Source organism: Numenius arquata, chromosome 5 (genome assembly GCF_964106895.1).
Source record: "Numenius arquata chromosome 5, bNumArq3.hap1.1, whole genome shotgun sequence".
Lineage (NCBI taxonomy): Eukaryota > Metazoa > Chordata > Aves > Charadriiformes > Scolopacidae > Numenius > Numenius arquata.
The window spans coordinates 71,312,031-71,329,567 of NC_133580.1; the positions used below are offsets into that span (position 1 = coordinate 71,312,031).

General features: G+C 44.2%; 1 protein-coding gene across 1 annotated transcript in view; it reads right to left on the reverse strand.

Annotated features, from left to right (window-relative positions):
• Positions 1 to 16,011, reverse strand: part of ANTXR2 (ANTXR cell adhesion molecule 2) — a 107,123-nt gene extending 91,112 nt beyond the window's left edge. The window contains exons 1-7 of the mRNA XM_074147234.1: positions 15,884 to 16,011; positions 15,128 to 15,199; positions 12,148 to 12,219; positions 4,804 to 4,885; positions 3,663 to 3,770; positions 3,497 to 3,565; positions 2,607 to 2,687 (exon numbers count right to left, since the gene is read on the reverse strand). Coding sequence (XP_074003335.1) covers positions 2,607 to 2,687; positions 3,497 to 3,565; positions 3,663 to 3,770; positions 4,804 to 4,885; positions 12,148 to 12,219; positions 15,128 to 15,199; positions 15,884 to 16,011 — 612 coding nt within the window. The remainder of the gene's footprint in view (positions 1 to 2,606; positions 2,688 to 3,496; positions 3,566 to 3,662; positions 3,771 to 4,803; positions 4,886 to 12,147; positions 12,220 to 15,127; positions 15,200 to 15,883) is intronic.
• Between the last annotated feature and the right edge of the window lie 1,526 nt (positions 16,012 to 17,537).

Genomic DNA, 17,537 nt, shown 5'->3' on the forward strand with positions numbered 1-17,537 from the left:
TTCGTAGAGGGTTTCACAATTGCACCTTTGACACCACACTTTGAGCAATACTTCTGCATGCTTGTGATGTGGGTATTTCATTTTCATCTGTTTTGAAATCAGGTTTCCCATTTATGACAGTGTCTCTTTGAGCTTGTATTCTCTAGCTAACTTGCAAACCAAAATGGATTTATAGTTGTGACTAAAAAGAAAAACTGTGACTATTTCATGTGCAATTAGATCTGCTTATCAATTTTATAATGCATTGACAATGAATTGTCACAATCAGTCAAAACCCCTTCAAAGACAATTGAGTTATAGCTTAGCAAAAAATCATGTTAATATAGCCACCACACATGCATTTAAAAAAAAAAAAAAGCCAACCAAAAGAACCACAACTATCTATGGATGCTTCCATTCACTCTCTGTGGTGAAACAGGGACAGTGGCAGGGTATTGCTCTCCCACTGCTTCCAACAAATATATTTAGTGTGCTTATTAGAGAAGCGAAAAGGAGAGTTTCAAATGCCTTGACAGCCAAATGAAACTCCAGTTGGATTCAGTGCTTTTCAGAAAGCTGTAAGCAATATTCAGGCTTCTAGCGTTCACTGGTTTTCTTTGATCTCTTATCCCAAAAGATGAGATTGATGCAGGTAAGACTGAAATTAGTTGATGTGTTTTGTATCAGAAAGATCTTCTCATTCTTTCTTTTTTTATCAGCAAAAACATTTTCCACTGCCCTGATGGCCATACATAGTAAGCCAAGTGTTGAAACATCTATTCCAGCTGCAGTCTGTTAAATAAAGCCCTAAACAATTCAAGAGTTCAGTCACAGTTTAAAGGAGCAGACAATGCATTTGAACCATAGAACATTGTACTGGGAGTTTGCTTTGTACGGTCCCTGTCAGCGCTAAGCTGTTATCTTCAAACAAGGTGTTGCCATTACGTGCATCTTTTCTTGCTCTACAGCTATGGTATGCACAAATCTGGGATTTTTACGCTCAGGTTTTTCACAAGTGCCAGAAGAAGCTGGATTGAGGCTCATGCAAACACCATCTGCCAAATCTCTTCCAAAAAGCTTCCCTTGCTCTGTCCACAAAAAAAGTGAAGGTGCTTGAAAGCTGCTGGGAGGTATAAAAGAGGCAGACTGGCACTACTACTAGCCAAAGACTGCCTCAAAATACCCTGGCTGAGAACAGAGGTACAAGTTATGCCAATCTTCTGCATGTTTAAATTACAGACTCTTCAAGCTGAGCTCTTCTGAAATCGCAAGGAATCATACTCGGGCTGCTTCCCCGAAGAGCAAGAAGAGTGCAGAAACCTGACTCCCTGGAAGCGTCCGATCTGCAGGTCAGTGACCCTTGTTGGAGGGGAAACTCCCAATGCAAATGTCTTTACCCCTTCATCTAGTTCTATCTTGACATACACATTTTGAAATGCAGTATCCTTGGAAACTTAATGTAATCAACCGGGGTTAAACATTCAGCTCTTGTAAGTAAGTCTATCACTAGTGGCTTCAATGTTGCATCATTTCACACTAGCAGAATAACTGATTCTGTTAAGTCTTTAAAACGGCATAGAGTAAGATTTTAAAAAAGAAGTACCACATGGGGTGTACTGCCTTTTCAGGAAAATAAATGTCACTGCATGAAAAGATTAATTATATCTCTTTAGAATGCTCAAGGAAGATTCTGAAATTACATTTATTTTAAGCAACAAGAAGAAAAATAAGTTGTTTCATTATGACATTAATTTCCACAAAAAACACACTATTCAAGGGAAGTGATAAATTCATGGCTGCATAATATCCTGTATGTGAGTAGTATCCTTTATTAAAAAAAAAAAAAGACGGAAAGGGAAATGGATTATAGTGGGGTCTCTCTCAGAAAAAGCATTTCATCATTGGTTTTGACTTGACTTTTGACAGTAAGCTTTTTTCCATTGTCCTGCCTACATGCAGCAGCAGCACTGTTAACCTTGCATAGAACACAAAGCCTTTAGTTTAGGATGAGGCAAATAAATTAGGTCCCCACAACCAAAGGTGTCTTCTTGATGCACAGATAAAATACTGTCAAGCCACTGATCCCAACCAAAATGCTTCTCTTGCTTTGCTTTCTTGCAAGTCACAGTAATCAGTTAAATGGCCTCACCTCACCAATGGGAGATTCTCATGGCATGCTGAAAAAAAGGCACTGGAAGTCTTACTGAGAAAACAAGTGGTGAAAGTCAAAGCTAAACTATGTATTTAGAATGCTTTTCTGTGTATGAAGATTTGGGCAATTCCTAAATTGCACTCATTCCTAATGATTTTAACCAGTTGTTCTCAACTCTCCCACAGTAACAGACTTTTTTTCAGACTAGATCTATAGCAGCTATTTCTCAATGAAACCCCCTAAAACTTGCCACACTTGTATGGAGTCCTCAAACTCCACACAGGGTCTGAGCATGAATAATTGCAGGAGTGGCAGGCAACATAAATTTACAGAACTACATCTTTAAGAGAAGGAGGAGAGAACTTAATATATTGCCATTACTGATTTAGGAACCAATTTTGCCTGGAAAAGTAAGTGGGAGTGGAGAGTATGCTGTAATCTTGAGGAAATGTTAAGCTTATTGCCTGATACTCACAGAATTTATTATCCCTTTAAGTGCTTGGAATCCTCCAGTGACAGGGAAGACTTGCTCTTTTGTGTCAGCAATTTTTTCAAGCTTTGGAGAGAAAACACGTGCAAACGTGAATCGTTTGGCAAACTAAATTCAACACATTGCTTTTCACCCTTAAAATGTAAATGGATGTCTAAAAACAACTCCCATCAACTCTGCAAAGTGAAGGAAAATTTTTATTTCCCTCGCACCTAACTATGACTTTTCTGAATGGGAGGACGTCCTACAACCTACTGCAATAAATGGTACAGTGGCTAGCCATCCTGTCAAACCACCACACTAAGTAAACCTTTTAGGGCCTGTATCTTGGCAGCAATTTTGTAACTTGTTTCAGAATTACCTTCCCTGTTTGTTCTGCCTTCCATTAAAGCGCAGTGCCTTCTGTAGTAAAGAGTCTTTTCCATACTTCTCCCTTTCAGTCACTTTCACAGTACAAGGGTAGCTACAGCCTTCATTAAGATGTAGCAACTCTAGAAGAGCTTTCAGTCAATGAAGGACACGGATCCTTCTTTCTTTTTCTTATCCCAAGGCTGTTACACATGCTGCTTGAAGCTTGTCTATAACTACTCTGATGCGACCTGTAGCCTAACCCGGTTGTCATCTTAATGAAAGGGATTTTCCTTTCCTGCTGGCAGCTACCAGTTAGCAAGGGTATTTCCGAGGGGTCTTCTCAGTAATGGAAGTGACACCCACACATTCTATTTATGTCTACGTACACATCTGAGTGTCTGCTTCCTGAGACAAAGGAGACATTATGATGTCTAATGTAAGTAAAATTAACTTCTATATTACTTAACTGTATAGAACCCCGTGACAAGGTACTCCCTAGTAATCTAAAACGGTAATGTTCTTACCTGTTCTTGTACAAAATCAAGGACGCCAACACAGTAAACTCTAGCTCCCAGCTCTCTGGATTTTTTTGCCTGCCCCAGAATAGAACAGAGGAATAAGCATTTTTTCACTCAACAGACAACACCCAAATTCTGCAGAATGTAACATGCATTTTCACCTAGAGCTCACCTCTTTCTCTGCGTACAAGGGAACCTGACCATCTAGCTTGCCATCTGTCAATGCAATGATGATACTAGAAAATCTTGAAGCTCCTTGATTCGCAATTTGCATGTTGGCCTGAAAACAGAAAATATTTATCCAGCTTAAAATTACACCTGAACTTTTAACCAAGATGCATCCTCTAAGTGAATATAGCATCTGAAATAACAGCCTCATCTTCAAACCCATCTCTTGTGACAATCCTCTGCCCCCCTTTAACTCACTACTAACAAGGAAATCATTCATCAGTATTTTCCAGTCACCAGTAAGCCCATCTCCGAAGCGCTGGGGTCATTAACTGATCGACCCTTGGAAACACTTGATTCTTTCAGGACAAATTCTCTCTGAGTTGTGAAGCTCGCTTCTCTTTAGATCCACCATAAGGTTTCCTTTGCTACCCCCCAGATTTCAAATGCCAGTCAGTAAGTTCCAAGATATAGTAAGAATGGCTTGAAACTAAAGTATTTTTTTAATGGCAACAAAATTCCGTTTGCCTAGCTTTTCAGCCCACAGATCGCAATTGCAAACCTGGTTCCATAGACAGAAAGGAAAAAACTTAGTTTCTATCCCTAACAGTGAAAGTGCAGATCCTCAATTTATCCCTCATCTTCAAGGCCTGAGTCTTTCAGCACAATCACAAAGTATACTTTAACTGTACATCTCAAGACAATACAAGCAGTTGGGAACTTAATAATTACCATAGTCCAAAATTAAGACCATTTGTCTTGAAAATGGTGATCTGTGCACTAAACTCTCCATAAGCACATGCTCTAGAAGGCACTGTTACACTTGGAGCCCTACTAAGCCACGTGTAACTATTTACCATGTAATTGGTATGCTGTGTTAGCTGTTAAATTCACAACAAAGAACCGCCCTCTACTGCAAATGATTGAGTCAAAGAAATTCCATATGGCAATTTTCTGTGATGGCTAATCTTCTGCATGGTGTTTGCATAGTATCTGGGCAATCTTGGGACCACTTAGGAAACCAGAAAGATTTGAGTGTAACAGACTGGGGCATGCAATCAATCCATGTATGTTACAGGTGGTTGTTGTTATCCAAAGGGTGAGATCAGAGGATATCTTCACTGCAAGAGATGAGTAAAATCTACCTGTTTTAATCCTTCATGTATATATGTGTCACCTGCTGGTTTTACCTCCTCCAAATCCTTAAGACCTTTCTTGATTTTCTCTCTGAAACCAAAAAGGTAGAAGACTGTTAGCATGATTTGAGATGGGACAAGGGGTTAGTTTATTGATAGAGAAACTAATGTTTGTCATAAAGGAGATCTGAAATTAAAATCTGTAAAATATAGCATTTAGCTGAGATACCATGTGGAGGCAGATTTTGTATTCACAACGGAAGCAGCACTGTGGTAACAGATATTTTAGACCTAAATAACACAATATGCCTCAGTGAGTCAAAGAGCTAGCATCAAGTAAAATGTTTCAGACGGAGCAAATACTGCAAAAAAAAAAGTGGCAAAACTTCAGCATTAAATAGCCCAGTGGAAATTCTGTTGTATTAAGTCTACTTTGCTAAATTAAACCAACTTTACTTCCAATCACACTTCAATTAAAAAAGAAATCCCCTAAAACAGCAGTTCTATTTCTAGAGAAATCTTCCAGGTCAATATGCAGGTATTTAATGTGGTATGACAGAATTGCAACAATTAAAGTCTTCTCCGTTAAAAAATAAGTATCAATAGGCAAATGCAGCATTTGCAAGACACCCAGGGAAAGGGACTAGGATTATTAAGGACAGTTTTTAAAATTTTTGGCTGTCACTACCTTGCTGTGTGGCCTTTGGCAAGACATCACACTTACACAGGTCACAGTTCATTTGTATTTAACAAGATGATATAAATTTGTGCCATGATTTCTCATAGGCCTTTAAACAAATCTATCTTTGATTGCAAGATGCTCACTTAACTATGATGGTAAGACTGGGGAACCTGGTAGGTAGCACAAAAGGAATTATTTCCAGTGAAATCAGTATGAGCGGGGAGGGAAAAAAGGCAGAGAGACTTTACTGAAATAATCAGATCTGGAATTTGTTAATTCTTAGGCAAGTAAAGCTCCAGTGAAGCCTATGGAAAGCTGTGCTAGGAAAAGACAAGTGAAAACTAAGTAGGGACAAAATTTGGGCCAGAATATATAGAACACTTTAACAAATATAGGTGACAAGGAGGAAACCAGCAGGGGTGAGGAGACGGAGGGAAAATACATTGGAGGCTGCATGAAAGCTTTCCTTAGGGCAAACCAAATGAGAAAGAATGCATATGCCACTCTGCCTGAATGCCACCCACTAATCATTTGTTCCACTGATGGGCTTCCTCTATGTTTAGAAGCTCTGTTCCAACATACAATCCATAGCTGTAATAAGCTCCCAATCACAGGATCAACCGATACAATTGGGGAAGGGGAGGAATTAAGAGAAGAGCATAATGTGGCACCCAATATATGGAAGAGAACAAGTTATGTAAGATAATACAATCTGTTTGATCCAAATATTTTACATTCAGCATCTATAGAAACAACTTGAAACTGATTATGTATGAGTGCAGATTATAAACCACATACTTAGTGCTTGCCAGAAATGAGTGGCAGCACATCACAGGCGTTAGTGTTCTGCTGCCAAGAAACAAGCAGCAACTGAAGTCCCAGTTTTCTGAAACAGATTTCATTTTGCAAAAATAGCTTTTGTACAATCAGTTCAGTTTTATTTATCTAAAATGTCTTGCGACCTGGTTGCACAGAAATCTCTAGTTTTTCCAGGCCTACAAGGGGTTCCGGGAAAATCTTCAGCAGCATGAGCTTTTTTCTATCCCTCTGGACACATCTGTAGGAGACAGGCCCAGCCAGATGCAAACAAGCTCCACCCGTGCTCCAAGCTGGTCAGGTACAAGCACCTCCTGGTCTGGACGTCCCAAGGCCAATGTGGGTGCAGGACTTTGGGCCCCAGCAAACAAGCCCCACTGGCCAGCAGGAGAGGTTAGTTCAGTCACGCTAAAACTTGCACACAGCCAGTTTGGAGGGCACAGGAGCCCTGAACCATTTTGATACGGGGGACTCTCTTTAGTCTACCAGTCATAGCACTCTGAAGCCCTCATTCATGGTCTTCAGCACTCTCAAAACTCTTCTTTCTCTAGTTTCTGTAATAATTTTTTGTAGCCACAAAAATCCACAGAGAAGGTCTGGCTTAAAAACCTTATCCCTCATCCATGCTGTAATAACAGAGCCATGACCTCAGTCTGGGTGTCTGGACACTGCCATGGTACAGTTCACTAACGATGATAAAGGCTGAAGGGCCAGGGGCTTCATGGTTTAAGTCAGACAAGGGAGGGAGGTGGAAAAAGCAAAACAAAATCAGCAACTTGCAGCCTGTGTTTGGGCTGAATGAGTACAAATTTAATATCTCTTCTCTATTCAGCATATGTGCTGCATCAGCCCTCTGTTTTTCAGAAAAGGCACATCTAAATTTTAATAGCTACCCTGTCTGTTCTCTCTTTTAAGATTTGTAACTACTTCAGATAATTCTTCCAGAAGCAGCCAGGCAAACACAACCATGGCTACCAGCTCTCTGTCATTTTGCTCGGTGGGTTCTTTTCGGCTAGTCCATGAGCAAGGGGCTGCAGGCATAATCACAGCCTGGCTGAGGTGGGGGGCGGTTCTGGTGGCAGCTTGAGCAGCACCCACTGCTCCCACCTCTCTGGGGAGCTCCACTGTGCTCTGTCTCGGGGAGCAGGACCTGGCAGCAGCTCCGGACACCTCAGCTGCAGAGGGCTTGTTTGTCATCAGGGAGGCTGTGCCAACTCCATGAGACCTACAGGCTTATCTACAAACACTGCTCCCTGCACGGGCCAAAGTCTTACACTGAGCTTGTCTTGAACTTTCAGTGCCTCCCCAAGGCAGGGCACTGCAGAACTAAATTTAGAATTGAAAACATTTAGTAAAGAGAGACTACAAAGCAGCCCAGCTTGGCAAACAACTGAAGAAATCAATTTAACATAAACTAAAACGTAGCAACCTCTCCTTACCTGAGCATGCTCTGCAGTTCAGATGTACTTTCAGGTCTAAATATAACTATGTGCTTTCCAAGTCTGAGTTACGCCAAGGCATCACCAGTTCACAGGAGAGGTTTCTCTGTACATGCTCTGTGGCACCAAGCAGCAAGCTTTTATCTAGGTGACTCAACAGACACTGTTTTCATCACTGTTTAGTATTATCTCTTGAAGTAAGTTTAATTGACACAATGCTAAAAACAGTGTTGTCAGCAGCCAAGTGCTCAGTTGTTAAGGCATCGCCTTGTTTCCTTGCGTAGACAGGGCCACAACCAGCACTGAGTCTCCGTTAGAATCTATGCAGTTTTAAGTACTAGTGTTCTTAGATCTTCTGGATGGGGCATAGTATCTTATCTTTCTTTTCCATGTTGCATTCTACCTACTGAAGTGCTGGAATCTTGAATAGTTTTTCAGTGTGTTGAGAGTATGAGCACTGGCAGGGAAATTGTGCTTCCCAATGAGCATGTATTTATCATCAGGAAGGAGGCTATGCTTCTGTGAGGCAATGTACTTCATCTCTAACAAAAAAGGCAAACAAAACAGGTACTTTGGTTTTGCTGCTAAGAAGGAAGTATAATAAACAAGAAAACACACAAAGTGGTAGTGAAACAAAGGGGGGGGGGGGGAAGTGTTCTTTAACAAAAATTGTTACATCCCTAACAAACAGAACTGTCATACTGGTGAAAGTAAATCCTGCACATAGTCTCCCCCAGGGCATAATTTGGAGGAGGTTCCTGCCTTCTACACCTCTCAAATACTACAGAGGGCTCAGTACAATTTTAATTGGGTTTCAAACTTTAGGCCTCCTGCAGGGGCTCCGGACGGAAAACACATAAGTAGCTGACTTTGCTGTACTTTATACACGCAGCAGAACAGGGTCTCTGCAGATGGCTCTATTTTGGCAAGCTTCTTGAACCAAAGCACAGGGTCAGCTCATGTGACCGAGGCTCAAAATGCATAAATGTCTTGTTAGACTACATGTCTCTGTGCAATAAAGGAATAGTCAGTGAACTCCACCAGACTACGGACAAGGACAGTAAGGTACTGTTGGTCAGGTACCAAGTACTTAAGTGTCCTATCTTTCCACCTTAACTAATGTAATCTTTCTTTAGCTTCAACAGGATTTTCACCCAAGCAGAGTCAGCAGGGCTAGTCCTGGCCACGTACACTGGTCAAATGCTGCAGAAGCAGGTTTACAGAAACCTGAAATTCTGCTGGCCAGCACACAGTTGGCCAAAAGAGAATGCAGAAGATATTCTGCCATCTGGATGATATCCGTAAGCTTATCCACTTTTCCAAACAACTCGTTGCTCTCTCTCACAGCAAAACTGAGCCCCAAATGTGAATGCATAAATCTTTGTTTACCACTTAGTATATAGTTTCCAGCTAAACTTCACAGGCGAAACATGTATCTCGAAAATGGGATATAACCATTGTGAGAAGTCTTTTCCATCTGGGTGTTATTTTTATTCTAAGTATTTATTATAGCATTGTGTATACTGTGGTTAACAGTGACTTCTGTTTTCATAGATATTCAAATAGCACTGCTCATAGTCACAAAATATTTGGTAATCTGGGGGCTTTGGTGCTATGGTGTGGGTTTCTTTATATACACAGCTTTATTATGCAGTAAAAATCAGCAAAAACTTTGTACAATTAGAAGCCTAAGGCTTTCAAAACAAAAAAGACTTCCCTACTTTGAACTAATTGCTGGGATTGTATTGTGGTTTCCTGACGTTTGCGAATTAGCAAGTAAGCAAGGGGAAAAACATCCCTAGAAGTCCCAAATGCACATAAAAAAACCAAAACCGTAACTCATAGACACACACACATACACACCCATCCCCAAAACTGCACTGTACTTAGCAACCTCATCTTCTGTTTGCAACAATGAGAGTTAGGCATCCTAAGTCATTTTCCTCTGTTGACTTCTTTAATATTTAAAGGGACAGCTGTTCCAACTGTATCTATCCACTCTTACCTATGTACATATGGTCACAGTTACTAATGTCTTCTTCTTCATTCTCCTTTTAATTCCTCCTAAACAATAACAGTAGTAATTTCCTTTCCCCTACCACACTCATAAAAGCATCAGCAAACCTTGCATTAAAGAAAAGTCCCACAAAGGAACTCACTAGAACTCAAAAGGGTTCTTCCTATGCTTTAAATGAGGCTTCCAAAAAAAAATGTGGTTCTTTCTACGGCTTACAGAGTGCCACAGCCATGCAATGAAAAAGGCGCTTGTGTTTCCGTGGCGGGGTTCCAGAGTTCTGGCCAAGCATTCCAAGTGGTCTGTATGCTATCAGGCCGACTCTGCATGCTTGATAAGGAATAGGCCACTGACAGGGATTTAAGGGCCTATTGAAATCGAGAGAAAGGATCTCATTGACTTCAGTAGTCCTTGGAACAGGCTTAAGTGTCCTCTCCTGACCTCTCTTAAGCCATCTGGAAAAATGGCTCATGACCTTGTCTCTCCCTGCAGAGAGCAGATGCAGTATCCAAGTTCCGGGTGGGGGGAAAGTGAAAACTTGGCCATTCTCAAGTCAGACCACTCTTTTAAATGCTAAAACAGGAGGGCTTATAATTGGGTCTTTAAACATCCTACTTCTAGGATGTCAGGATGCATTTCTGTAGTGTGACACATTTGTCTGCTGCCAATGACAGGTCTCTTCAGTAAGTCTTGTACTTGCTATTATGTATTATTTAAAATGATTGTTAAAATGATTCCAGAGTGGCTTACCCACACATTCAAAATCCCAACAGCTGTGCAGTGCGGTTAGCTTCTGGACAGAAGGGAGAGAGAGACGAAGTCATGTTGGTTTTGACAAGGCTGAAAGGATACTGAAGGACTCTGGCGACAGCACAACTGTCCTCTGCTGAAAGCACTGATTCCACAATACCGATTTCCAATTCCTGTGATTTTGGTAGTAAATTTTGTAACCACCTCTTCTCTACCTGTTTTTCTGCTTCTGTTTCCCCTGACCCATCCTAGCTCCTAATCCTTGTTTGCTTTAGAAATCAGAGTGAGCAGCCCTGAATTTCATTGCTTCTGAAAACATCGACCGGAAGGAAGAGTTCAGGCACATCCGTACACCATCACTATGCCAGAAAGATCTCACACCTTTGCAGTGGCACCAACTCCACTGTCTAAAACCGATTTTGAAGTCGTGATTTGAAAATACAAAATTAAATACCTACCTTCTGTGAGATTATCGCTATCAATACAGACTAGGGGATGAGGTATCGCTATCAATACAGACTACAGACTAGGGGATGAGGTATTAGAAAGCAGCCCTGAGGAAAGGGACTTGGGGGTGCTGATGGATGAAAAGCTGGACATGAGCAGGCAGTGTGCACTTGCAGCCCAGAAGGCCAATCCCATCCTGGGCTGCATCAAGAGATGTGTTGCCAGCAGATCCACAGAGGTGATTCTGCCACTTTACACTGCTCTGGTGAGACCTCACCTGGAGTACTGTGTGCAGGTCTGGAGCCCTCAATATAGAAGGACATGGACCTGATAGAGAGGGTCCAGAGGAGGGCCACAAAAACGATCAGGGGGTTGGAGCCGTCTGCTATGAGGACAGACTGAGGGAGCTGGGGTTGTTCAGGCTGGAGAAGAGGAGGCTCCGGGGAGACCTAATAGCAGCCTTCCAGTACCTGAGGGGGGCCTACAGGAAGGCTGGAGACAGTCTGTTTACAAAGGCCGGCAATGACAGAACAAGGGGTAATGGCTTTAAACTGGAAAAAAGCAGATTTAGATTAGACATTAGGAATAAGTTCTTTACCATGAGGGTGGTGGAGCACTGGAATAGGTTGCCAAGGGAGGTGGTTGAGGCCCCTTCCCTGGAGACATTCAAGGTAAGGCTTGACGAGGCCCTGGGCAACCTGGTCTAGTTGGGGGTGTCCCCGCTGACTGCGGGGGGGGTTAGACTAGATGACCTTTGAAGGTCCCTTCTGGCCCAGATGATTCTATGATTCTATGATTATGGGAAACATTAATTTACCATTGTATGCTTTACCAAGGCATGAAAAAACACTGAAGGCTTATTTACAGACATTGTTTTACAAAAGTAAAAGCAAGAATGATTTCTTCTGCTGTGCCAAGGAAGTTGCAGTCATCTAGAGATTAAAACGTTACTTGCAGTTGTTCTGCAAAGCAGTGGCAGAGTCCACATTGAAAATTTATTTCCCATTATTCTTCTCCTTCCTTTTTTACTAGGCTATCCATTGAGATGTTCACAAAATTAAATCCAGCTCTGCATGGAGGCTTCATGACTGGCCACCACTTAAAGGTATCAGTTATTGTTTGGTATCTGTTACTGTTCCTCTGATTTAATAAGAGCCCTTGGCGGGGAGGAGGGAGAGGGAGAATTAAAAAAGCAGCGCACTAACCTGTCTCCAGTTAATGGCAGAATGACGTGTGCCTGGGTGGAAAACACGATAAATGATAATCTCATCTTGGGGCTTTTAGAAAAAGGAAAGAGGAAAAAAAAGTACATTTTAGACAAATGAAATGTACAGATGCACAGCATTTCACTTATGCTTCATTAGTATAATCTTTATCCTCCAGCTTCCAAAGAACGTACTTTTGAACTACAAACCCAGAATGAGAGAGAAATTAATGGATTTCTGCCCATCTTCTCCTTACTCAGATGCTTTGAGAATGAAGTAGCGGAATTATTATTTTTTCTTGCCTGACTAGACTCCAGATAAAGACATGCTGAGCTTAACAGCTCAGATCTCACGTGACCCAACTGAAAGTGAACTTCATAGGTTGTGATCTACCAATGTACAGAAGGTAACACATCCTTTTATATTTTTGTGGTCAGGGGTGTCAAAATAAGTCAGGGTCATAGACTCAGGGTATGCTCTTGCTTCGGGGTATTAAACATGGACACATTCAAAAGTCAGTTTCCCCTTTTTAAAGGTTGATCTTGACACAATGTAAATTTCAAACTGTGCTTTTTGTTCATAAAATGACCAGGGTCAAAGAAACAGTGCCCTCCAACTGATGAATCTCTAAAAGAGGAGCAAAACAAACTCTTTCAGAATGAGCATGTTTTTGTTTCAGTAACAGAGTTGTGATGTTTAAGATCAACTTTCACAAAAGTATCCAGGGAGATGCCTTCATAAAAAGCAATATTGTATGAATTTATTTTATTAAGGAATTCAGTCTTTTTTTGAAGAGTCCCACCTGTCTCTTCCGACAAGATTATGAGGAATTCATCTAACTATCAGTGGAAAATGTGTAAGAACTGATACTCTGGAAGCCCAAGACAGTAACTTTCCGAAGGTAAGTTGTAACAACATCTCTCTTACCTGCTTTTAAATTTCATTCATGACAATTTCAATATATTCATTAATTTTATAATTCACTGCATAGCTGTATCAATATTAATCAAGTTAATATTAGTAAAGACATAACACTACATTGTAAAGATGAATGACCATACTTTTTCAGTTCACTTATGTCAATGATGCAACTTAAAATTATTGACACCATGGAAATATAAGCACTGGGCAAGTCTTTGCACAACCTGCACAGATCTTGGATTTAAGATCCCGTCTTGCAGTCTATCTGTTAAGGCTCTGATTAGAAAAATCAGATGCTCTAAATTATTTTTTGTGATCTAAACCTTGGCATTATCCATCTTCTTAGTTGCCATGAGCAGTTGCCAAACAAAAAACAAGTACTTGCAATCCCCATCTCTGGTAATTAAATCCCTGCCTCGTCCAAGTAACGTGAGACTTCCCTATTTGCGATGCAACTCTCAGTGCGTGATAACCTCAACGTTATGGTTTACCTAACTTCTCTTTAGGACAGCCACAAAACTGTGCTCTTCACAAGACATGCCATTTCTGTTCCACTCTCCCAGCACTCAGACGATGGAGGAGGATCATGGGAATGCACCTGATGGCCCCGCCAGGCGCAGGCCCTTGAGAACCAAGATCATGAGCACACAGTGCTATTACTGCAAACGTGCATGTTACAGACAGTCAAACCCGAGAGCAGATGCACTGCCGGGAATCAATTCTTCAGGTGAGGACTGAAGGAAACTGCTACAAATTGGTTCTTTGCCTTCTTCCCACAACTACTCTTTTCCATCTAAGAAAGGGCAAGGTTGAAGAACTCCATGCCCTATTCTGAAACTGTACTGAGGCCAAAGGCAGGACAAAGCCTCACCATCCTTCAGGGGCGCTCCAGCCCCATTAGGGATGTCCTTGCTCAGGAGCCCAGCAGCCCTCATGCTGTGAAGGGTTTGCCCCACATAAGGCTGAGCGCTCAGCACCGAGCAAGATGCTCACAGGTTGGACTGTCTGGCTCTGCACCATGATTGATCCTCCCTTGGTGGGAAAGCTCAGCACAGTACCTTGCCAACTCCATAGCTTTATTTCAGATAATGCAGCCAGACCGCTACACAACAACTGCTGCAAGAAGGAGTGTCGTTTGGCTGTAAAAGATGATGACCTGAAAGACTTACACTGAACAAGCCCCACCCTTTCTGTGGGGCAAATGTATTTTTTTACCTCTCACCAAAAAGAAGTGAAGTGCTGCTTTGGTATCCTCGGGCTCTTTTTTTTTTTTTATTCTAGAGCTTACAAAATAACTTTTAAAAGCTTGTGTCGCCCACTTGGTTTACAGAAGATTTGCTTTTTACAAGATGAAGGTAAGCAATATTTAATTATGCAAGCCTAATTGCATCCCTTTATTAGCAAGCCAAGATTATAATTGCCCACTACACTTCATTTTCCTTAGCAAAAACTACCACAACATCTATGTCTGAGTGGCTGGGGGGGCTCCCTTTGTTTTAGCCTGTTTTCCTTTAAAAGCAAAATCCTCAGCTCTTTGTACAGTTAGCCAGTATTTACAACAGCCGTTTCTGTGGCAGCAGTACTTGCCAGACAATACTGCTAGCCAGTTACAAAGTTGATTACATGTATGTACAACAAATACACCCTTAACATGGCATAAACTTCCTGTACGTTTGATCTTGAAAGATACTCCCTTCCTTTTACACATATAGAGATATGTATTCAGATTGTCTTCTTTCCATAGATCTCTAAAAGCAATATACAAATACTCTATCAGAAATGAGGCATGTGGCTTCTGGAAAAAAAAAGGTTTTAAAAAATCGTCAAATCACATCTGAGAGTAATTTTAGAGATTAAGTAAAGATGTATATTGCCACCTTTTAATTGAATTCCAAACATGAGAAAACAAAGTAAAAGTTTCCAATATTTTTCATCAATTTGAGCACTAGAAGCCAAACTCTTTAACATGTTTGTGAAACACATCTACTGAGCGTATAAAAGCATGGCCCTTTTTTCAGCATATCCCAGTAGTACAGATGTCACAAGGAGCAAAACCCACCTCACAAATCTTTCTGTCAGCTGCTGTACAAAATCAAATATTTCGTGCCAGTTCTGCGCTACACTCCCAGATCTGGAAAGAAAACAAAAGCACATTAGTAGGCCTTATTTAAGGAAACCAGGCAAGGAAGGGTGACAATCGGTGAACAATTAGACCATACAGGACCATTTGCTTTCTGAAATATTTCAAGTTAGCAGCACTCCCGGCTCAGCGCTACTTGCGTGCCATTTCTGTCACGATTTGTGAAGCCCACGGCATGGCGAAACGCATACATCACACGGCGCCCCGTAGTGAGGAACACACCGCTCCGTGCCCCCCGGGACGGCAGGCCGGGCTGCGGCGATCTGTTGCTCGCCACCTTCACCCCAAAAACAGGGTGATCGACAGCTCCGGAGGGGGGGGGAGGTGTCCCTCAAAAATGTTCCCCCCCAGGGAACGCGCCCCCCCCGCCACCCCTCACACCCCCCCCCGAAGCCCTCCTTCTGCCGGCTTCACCCTCTCCACGGACACGGAGGGTCGGGGGGATCCATCCCACCCGATCGCGGCCAGGCCCGCGGCGACGGATCTAAACTTCCTGCGAGCCCCCCGCGGCGACGGTTGGCCCGTAACGGCCCTTCGCTCGCGGCGACCGTTAGCCCCTAACGGCCGGCACGGCGCGCGCGGCCCCCTCAGCCCCGCGGCGGCCCCGACGGGCGCGCGCGGCCGGAACAAAAGCCGGGCCCCTCGCTCCCCGTCCCGGTCCCCGGCGGCCCTTACTTGTCCAGCACGAAGTACATATCGAAGGCGCCGTGGCACGACGGCCCCGCGGGGGCCGGGGCGGCGGCGGGCAGCAGCGGCAACAGCAGCAGCAGGGCCGGCAGCCCCCGAGGCGCGGGCCCCGCCATGGGGCGGCGGCAGGCGGCGGTGGCGGAGGGACGCGGGGGCCCGGCGCTGCCGTCCTGCCGCCGAGCGGGCGCGGGCGCTGCTGAAGTGGCCGCCCCTCGCCCGCCGCCGCGGCTAGCCCAGCCCGGCCCGGCCCGGCCCTCCCCGCCCGTCAGCGGCGCTGCCTGAGGCGGGGGCCGGGGCCGGGCGCGCCCCTCTGCGCCTGTGTGGCGCGGCCCGCCCCCCGCCGCCCCGAGCCGTGCCCCCCGCCCCGCTCCCCGCCCCGGACGCCTCCCCGACGGGGCCGCCGCTCCCCCCGCTGCGCCTCCTCGGCGGCCGGGCCCGGCCTGCCTCCCCCCCGCCCTCCGCCACGGCCGGCAGGGCCCGCCCCGCTCCGGAGGGCAGCGGCGAGGAGCGGCCGGGGACAGCGGGGGGGTGGCGCGGCCCACCCGCGGGACGGTCGGCGGGGGAGCGGCAGCGTCCCCGGCCCGGCCCGGCCCGGGTTCGGCTCGGCTTGCGCAAGGCTTGAAAGCCCGCAAGAGCCCACCGAGCCGATTGCGACACGCGGGGGATGTGTTATTCCACGGTAACAATGAAAGCGCGTAATTAAAACAACCCGCGCGGCTCCCTGAGCTGCTCGGGCTTGGGGAGGGCGAGCGGCTCCCCCGCCCCGCCTTCCCCGGAGCCTCCCCGGGTCTGGCACAGCCAGGGCCAGCCGCCCCCCGAGGGGCTCCGTCGGGAGCCTCATGGGGTCCCTTTTGATGTTTTTTGGTAAATCTTGGGGTTCTTTGCCGGGGTGCTGAGTGTCGAACCTTTTTCTCCATCCGCAGCCAGCTCAAAGCTGCTGCCGTCCCCCTTGCAGCCCTGCGTTAGCCATTTTCTGTGTTAGAAACCGGCTGCAACGGATCCAAACTGTTGCTCCGGGACCACGCACGTGGTAACCACCAAAATGTAGTGATTTACAATAGACTGTGCAAAACTAAATATAGAGCAGACATTTGGTTTGAAGCACAAGCTGGATCCTTCGCGGCGAACATGAGGCACTGAAGAAAGCATCACTTTATGCTGCAGGAATATTATCTTTCAGATTTTTCCATCTGTGGTTTCAGATTTTCACAGGAAGTTCAAAGATGCTTAATAATCTTAAAATACTGTCTGAAGGCTAAAAAGATGCGTGAATTTTCTGTGAAGAAAAATGCTAGTCATGTGACAAGCTGCATAAACCAAAATTATCTCCTAAGTTAAAAATAAATGTCTAGGCTCTATTTCTTTGTTTGCTTTCTGGAGTTTTCTCCACGAGTGCTATGTGACAAGCAACTAAGAGGACTTGAAATAAAATTCGTTATTCTTTTTTTCACCACTTGTGTGCCTAGTGTTTTGTTTTAATAGCATCTACTTTGAGCAGCTTTAATTTACAGTGGACTGCATTCCCCGCTTCAACGCATGGAAGCCGCTGTGATGCCAGGCTCTCAAGCACCAGTGACCTCAGGAGACTTCAAATTAGGACCAGACTCGGGATTCTCTCTTGTAACGTGTTAAGTTACATTTT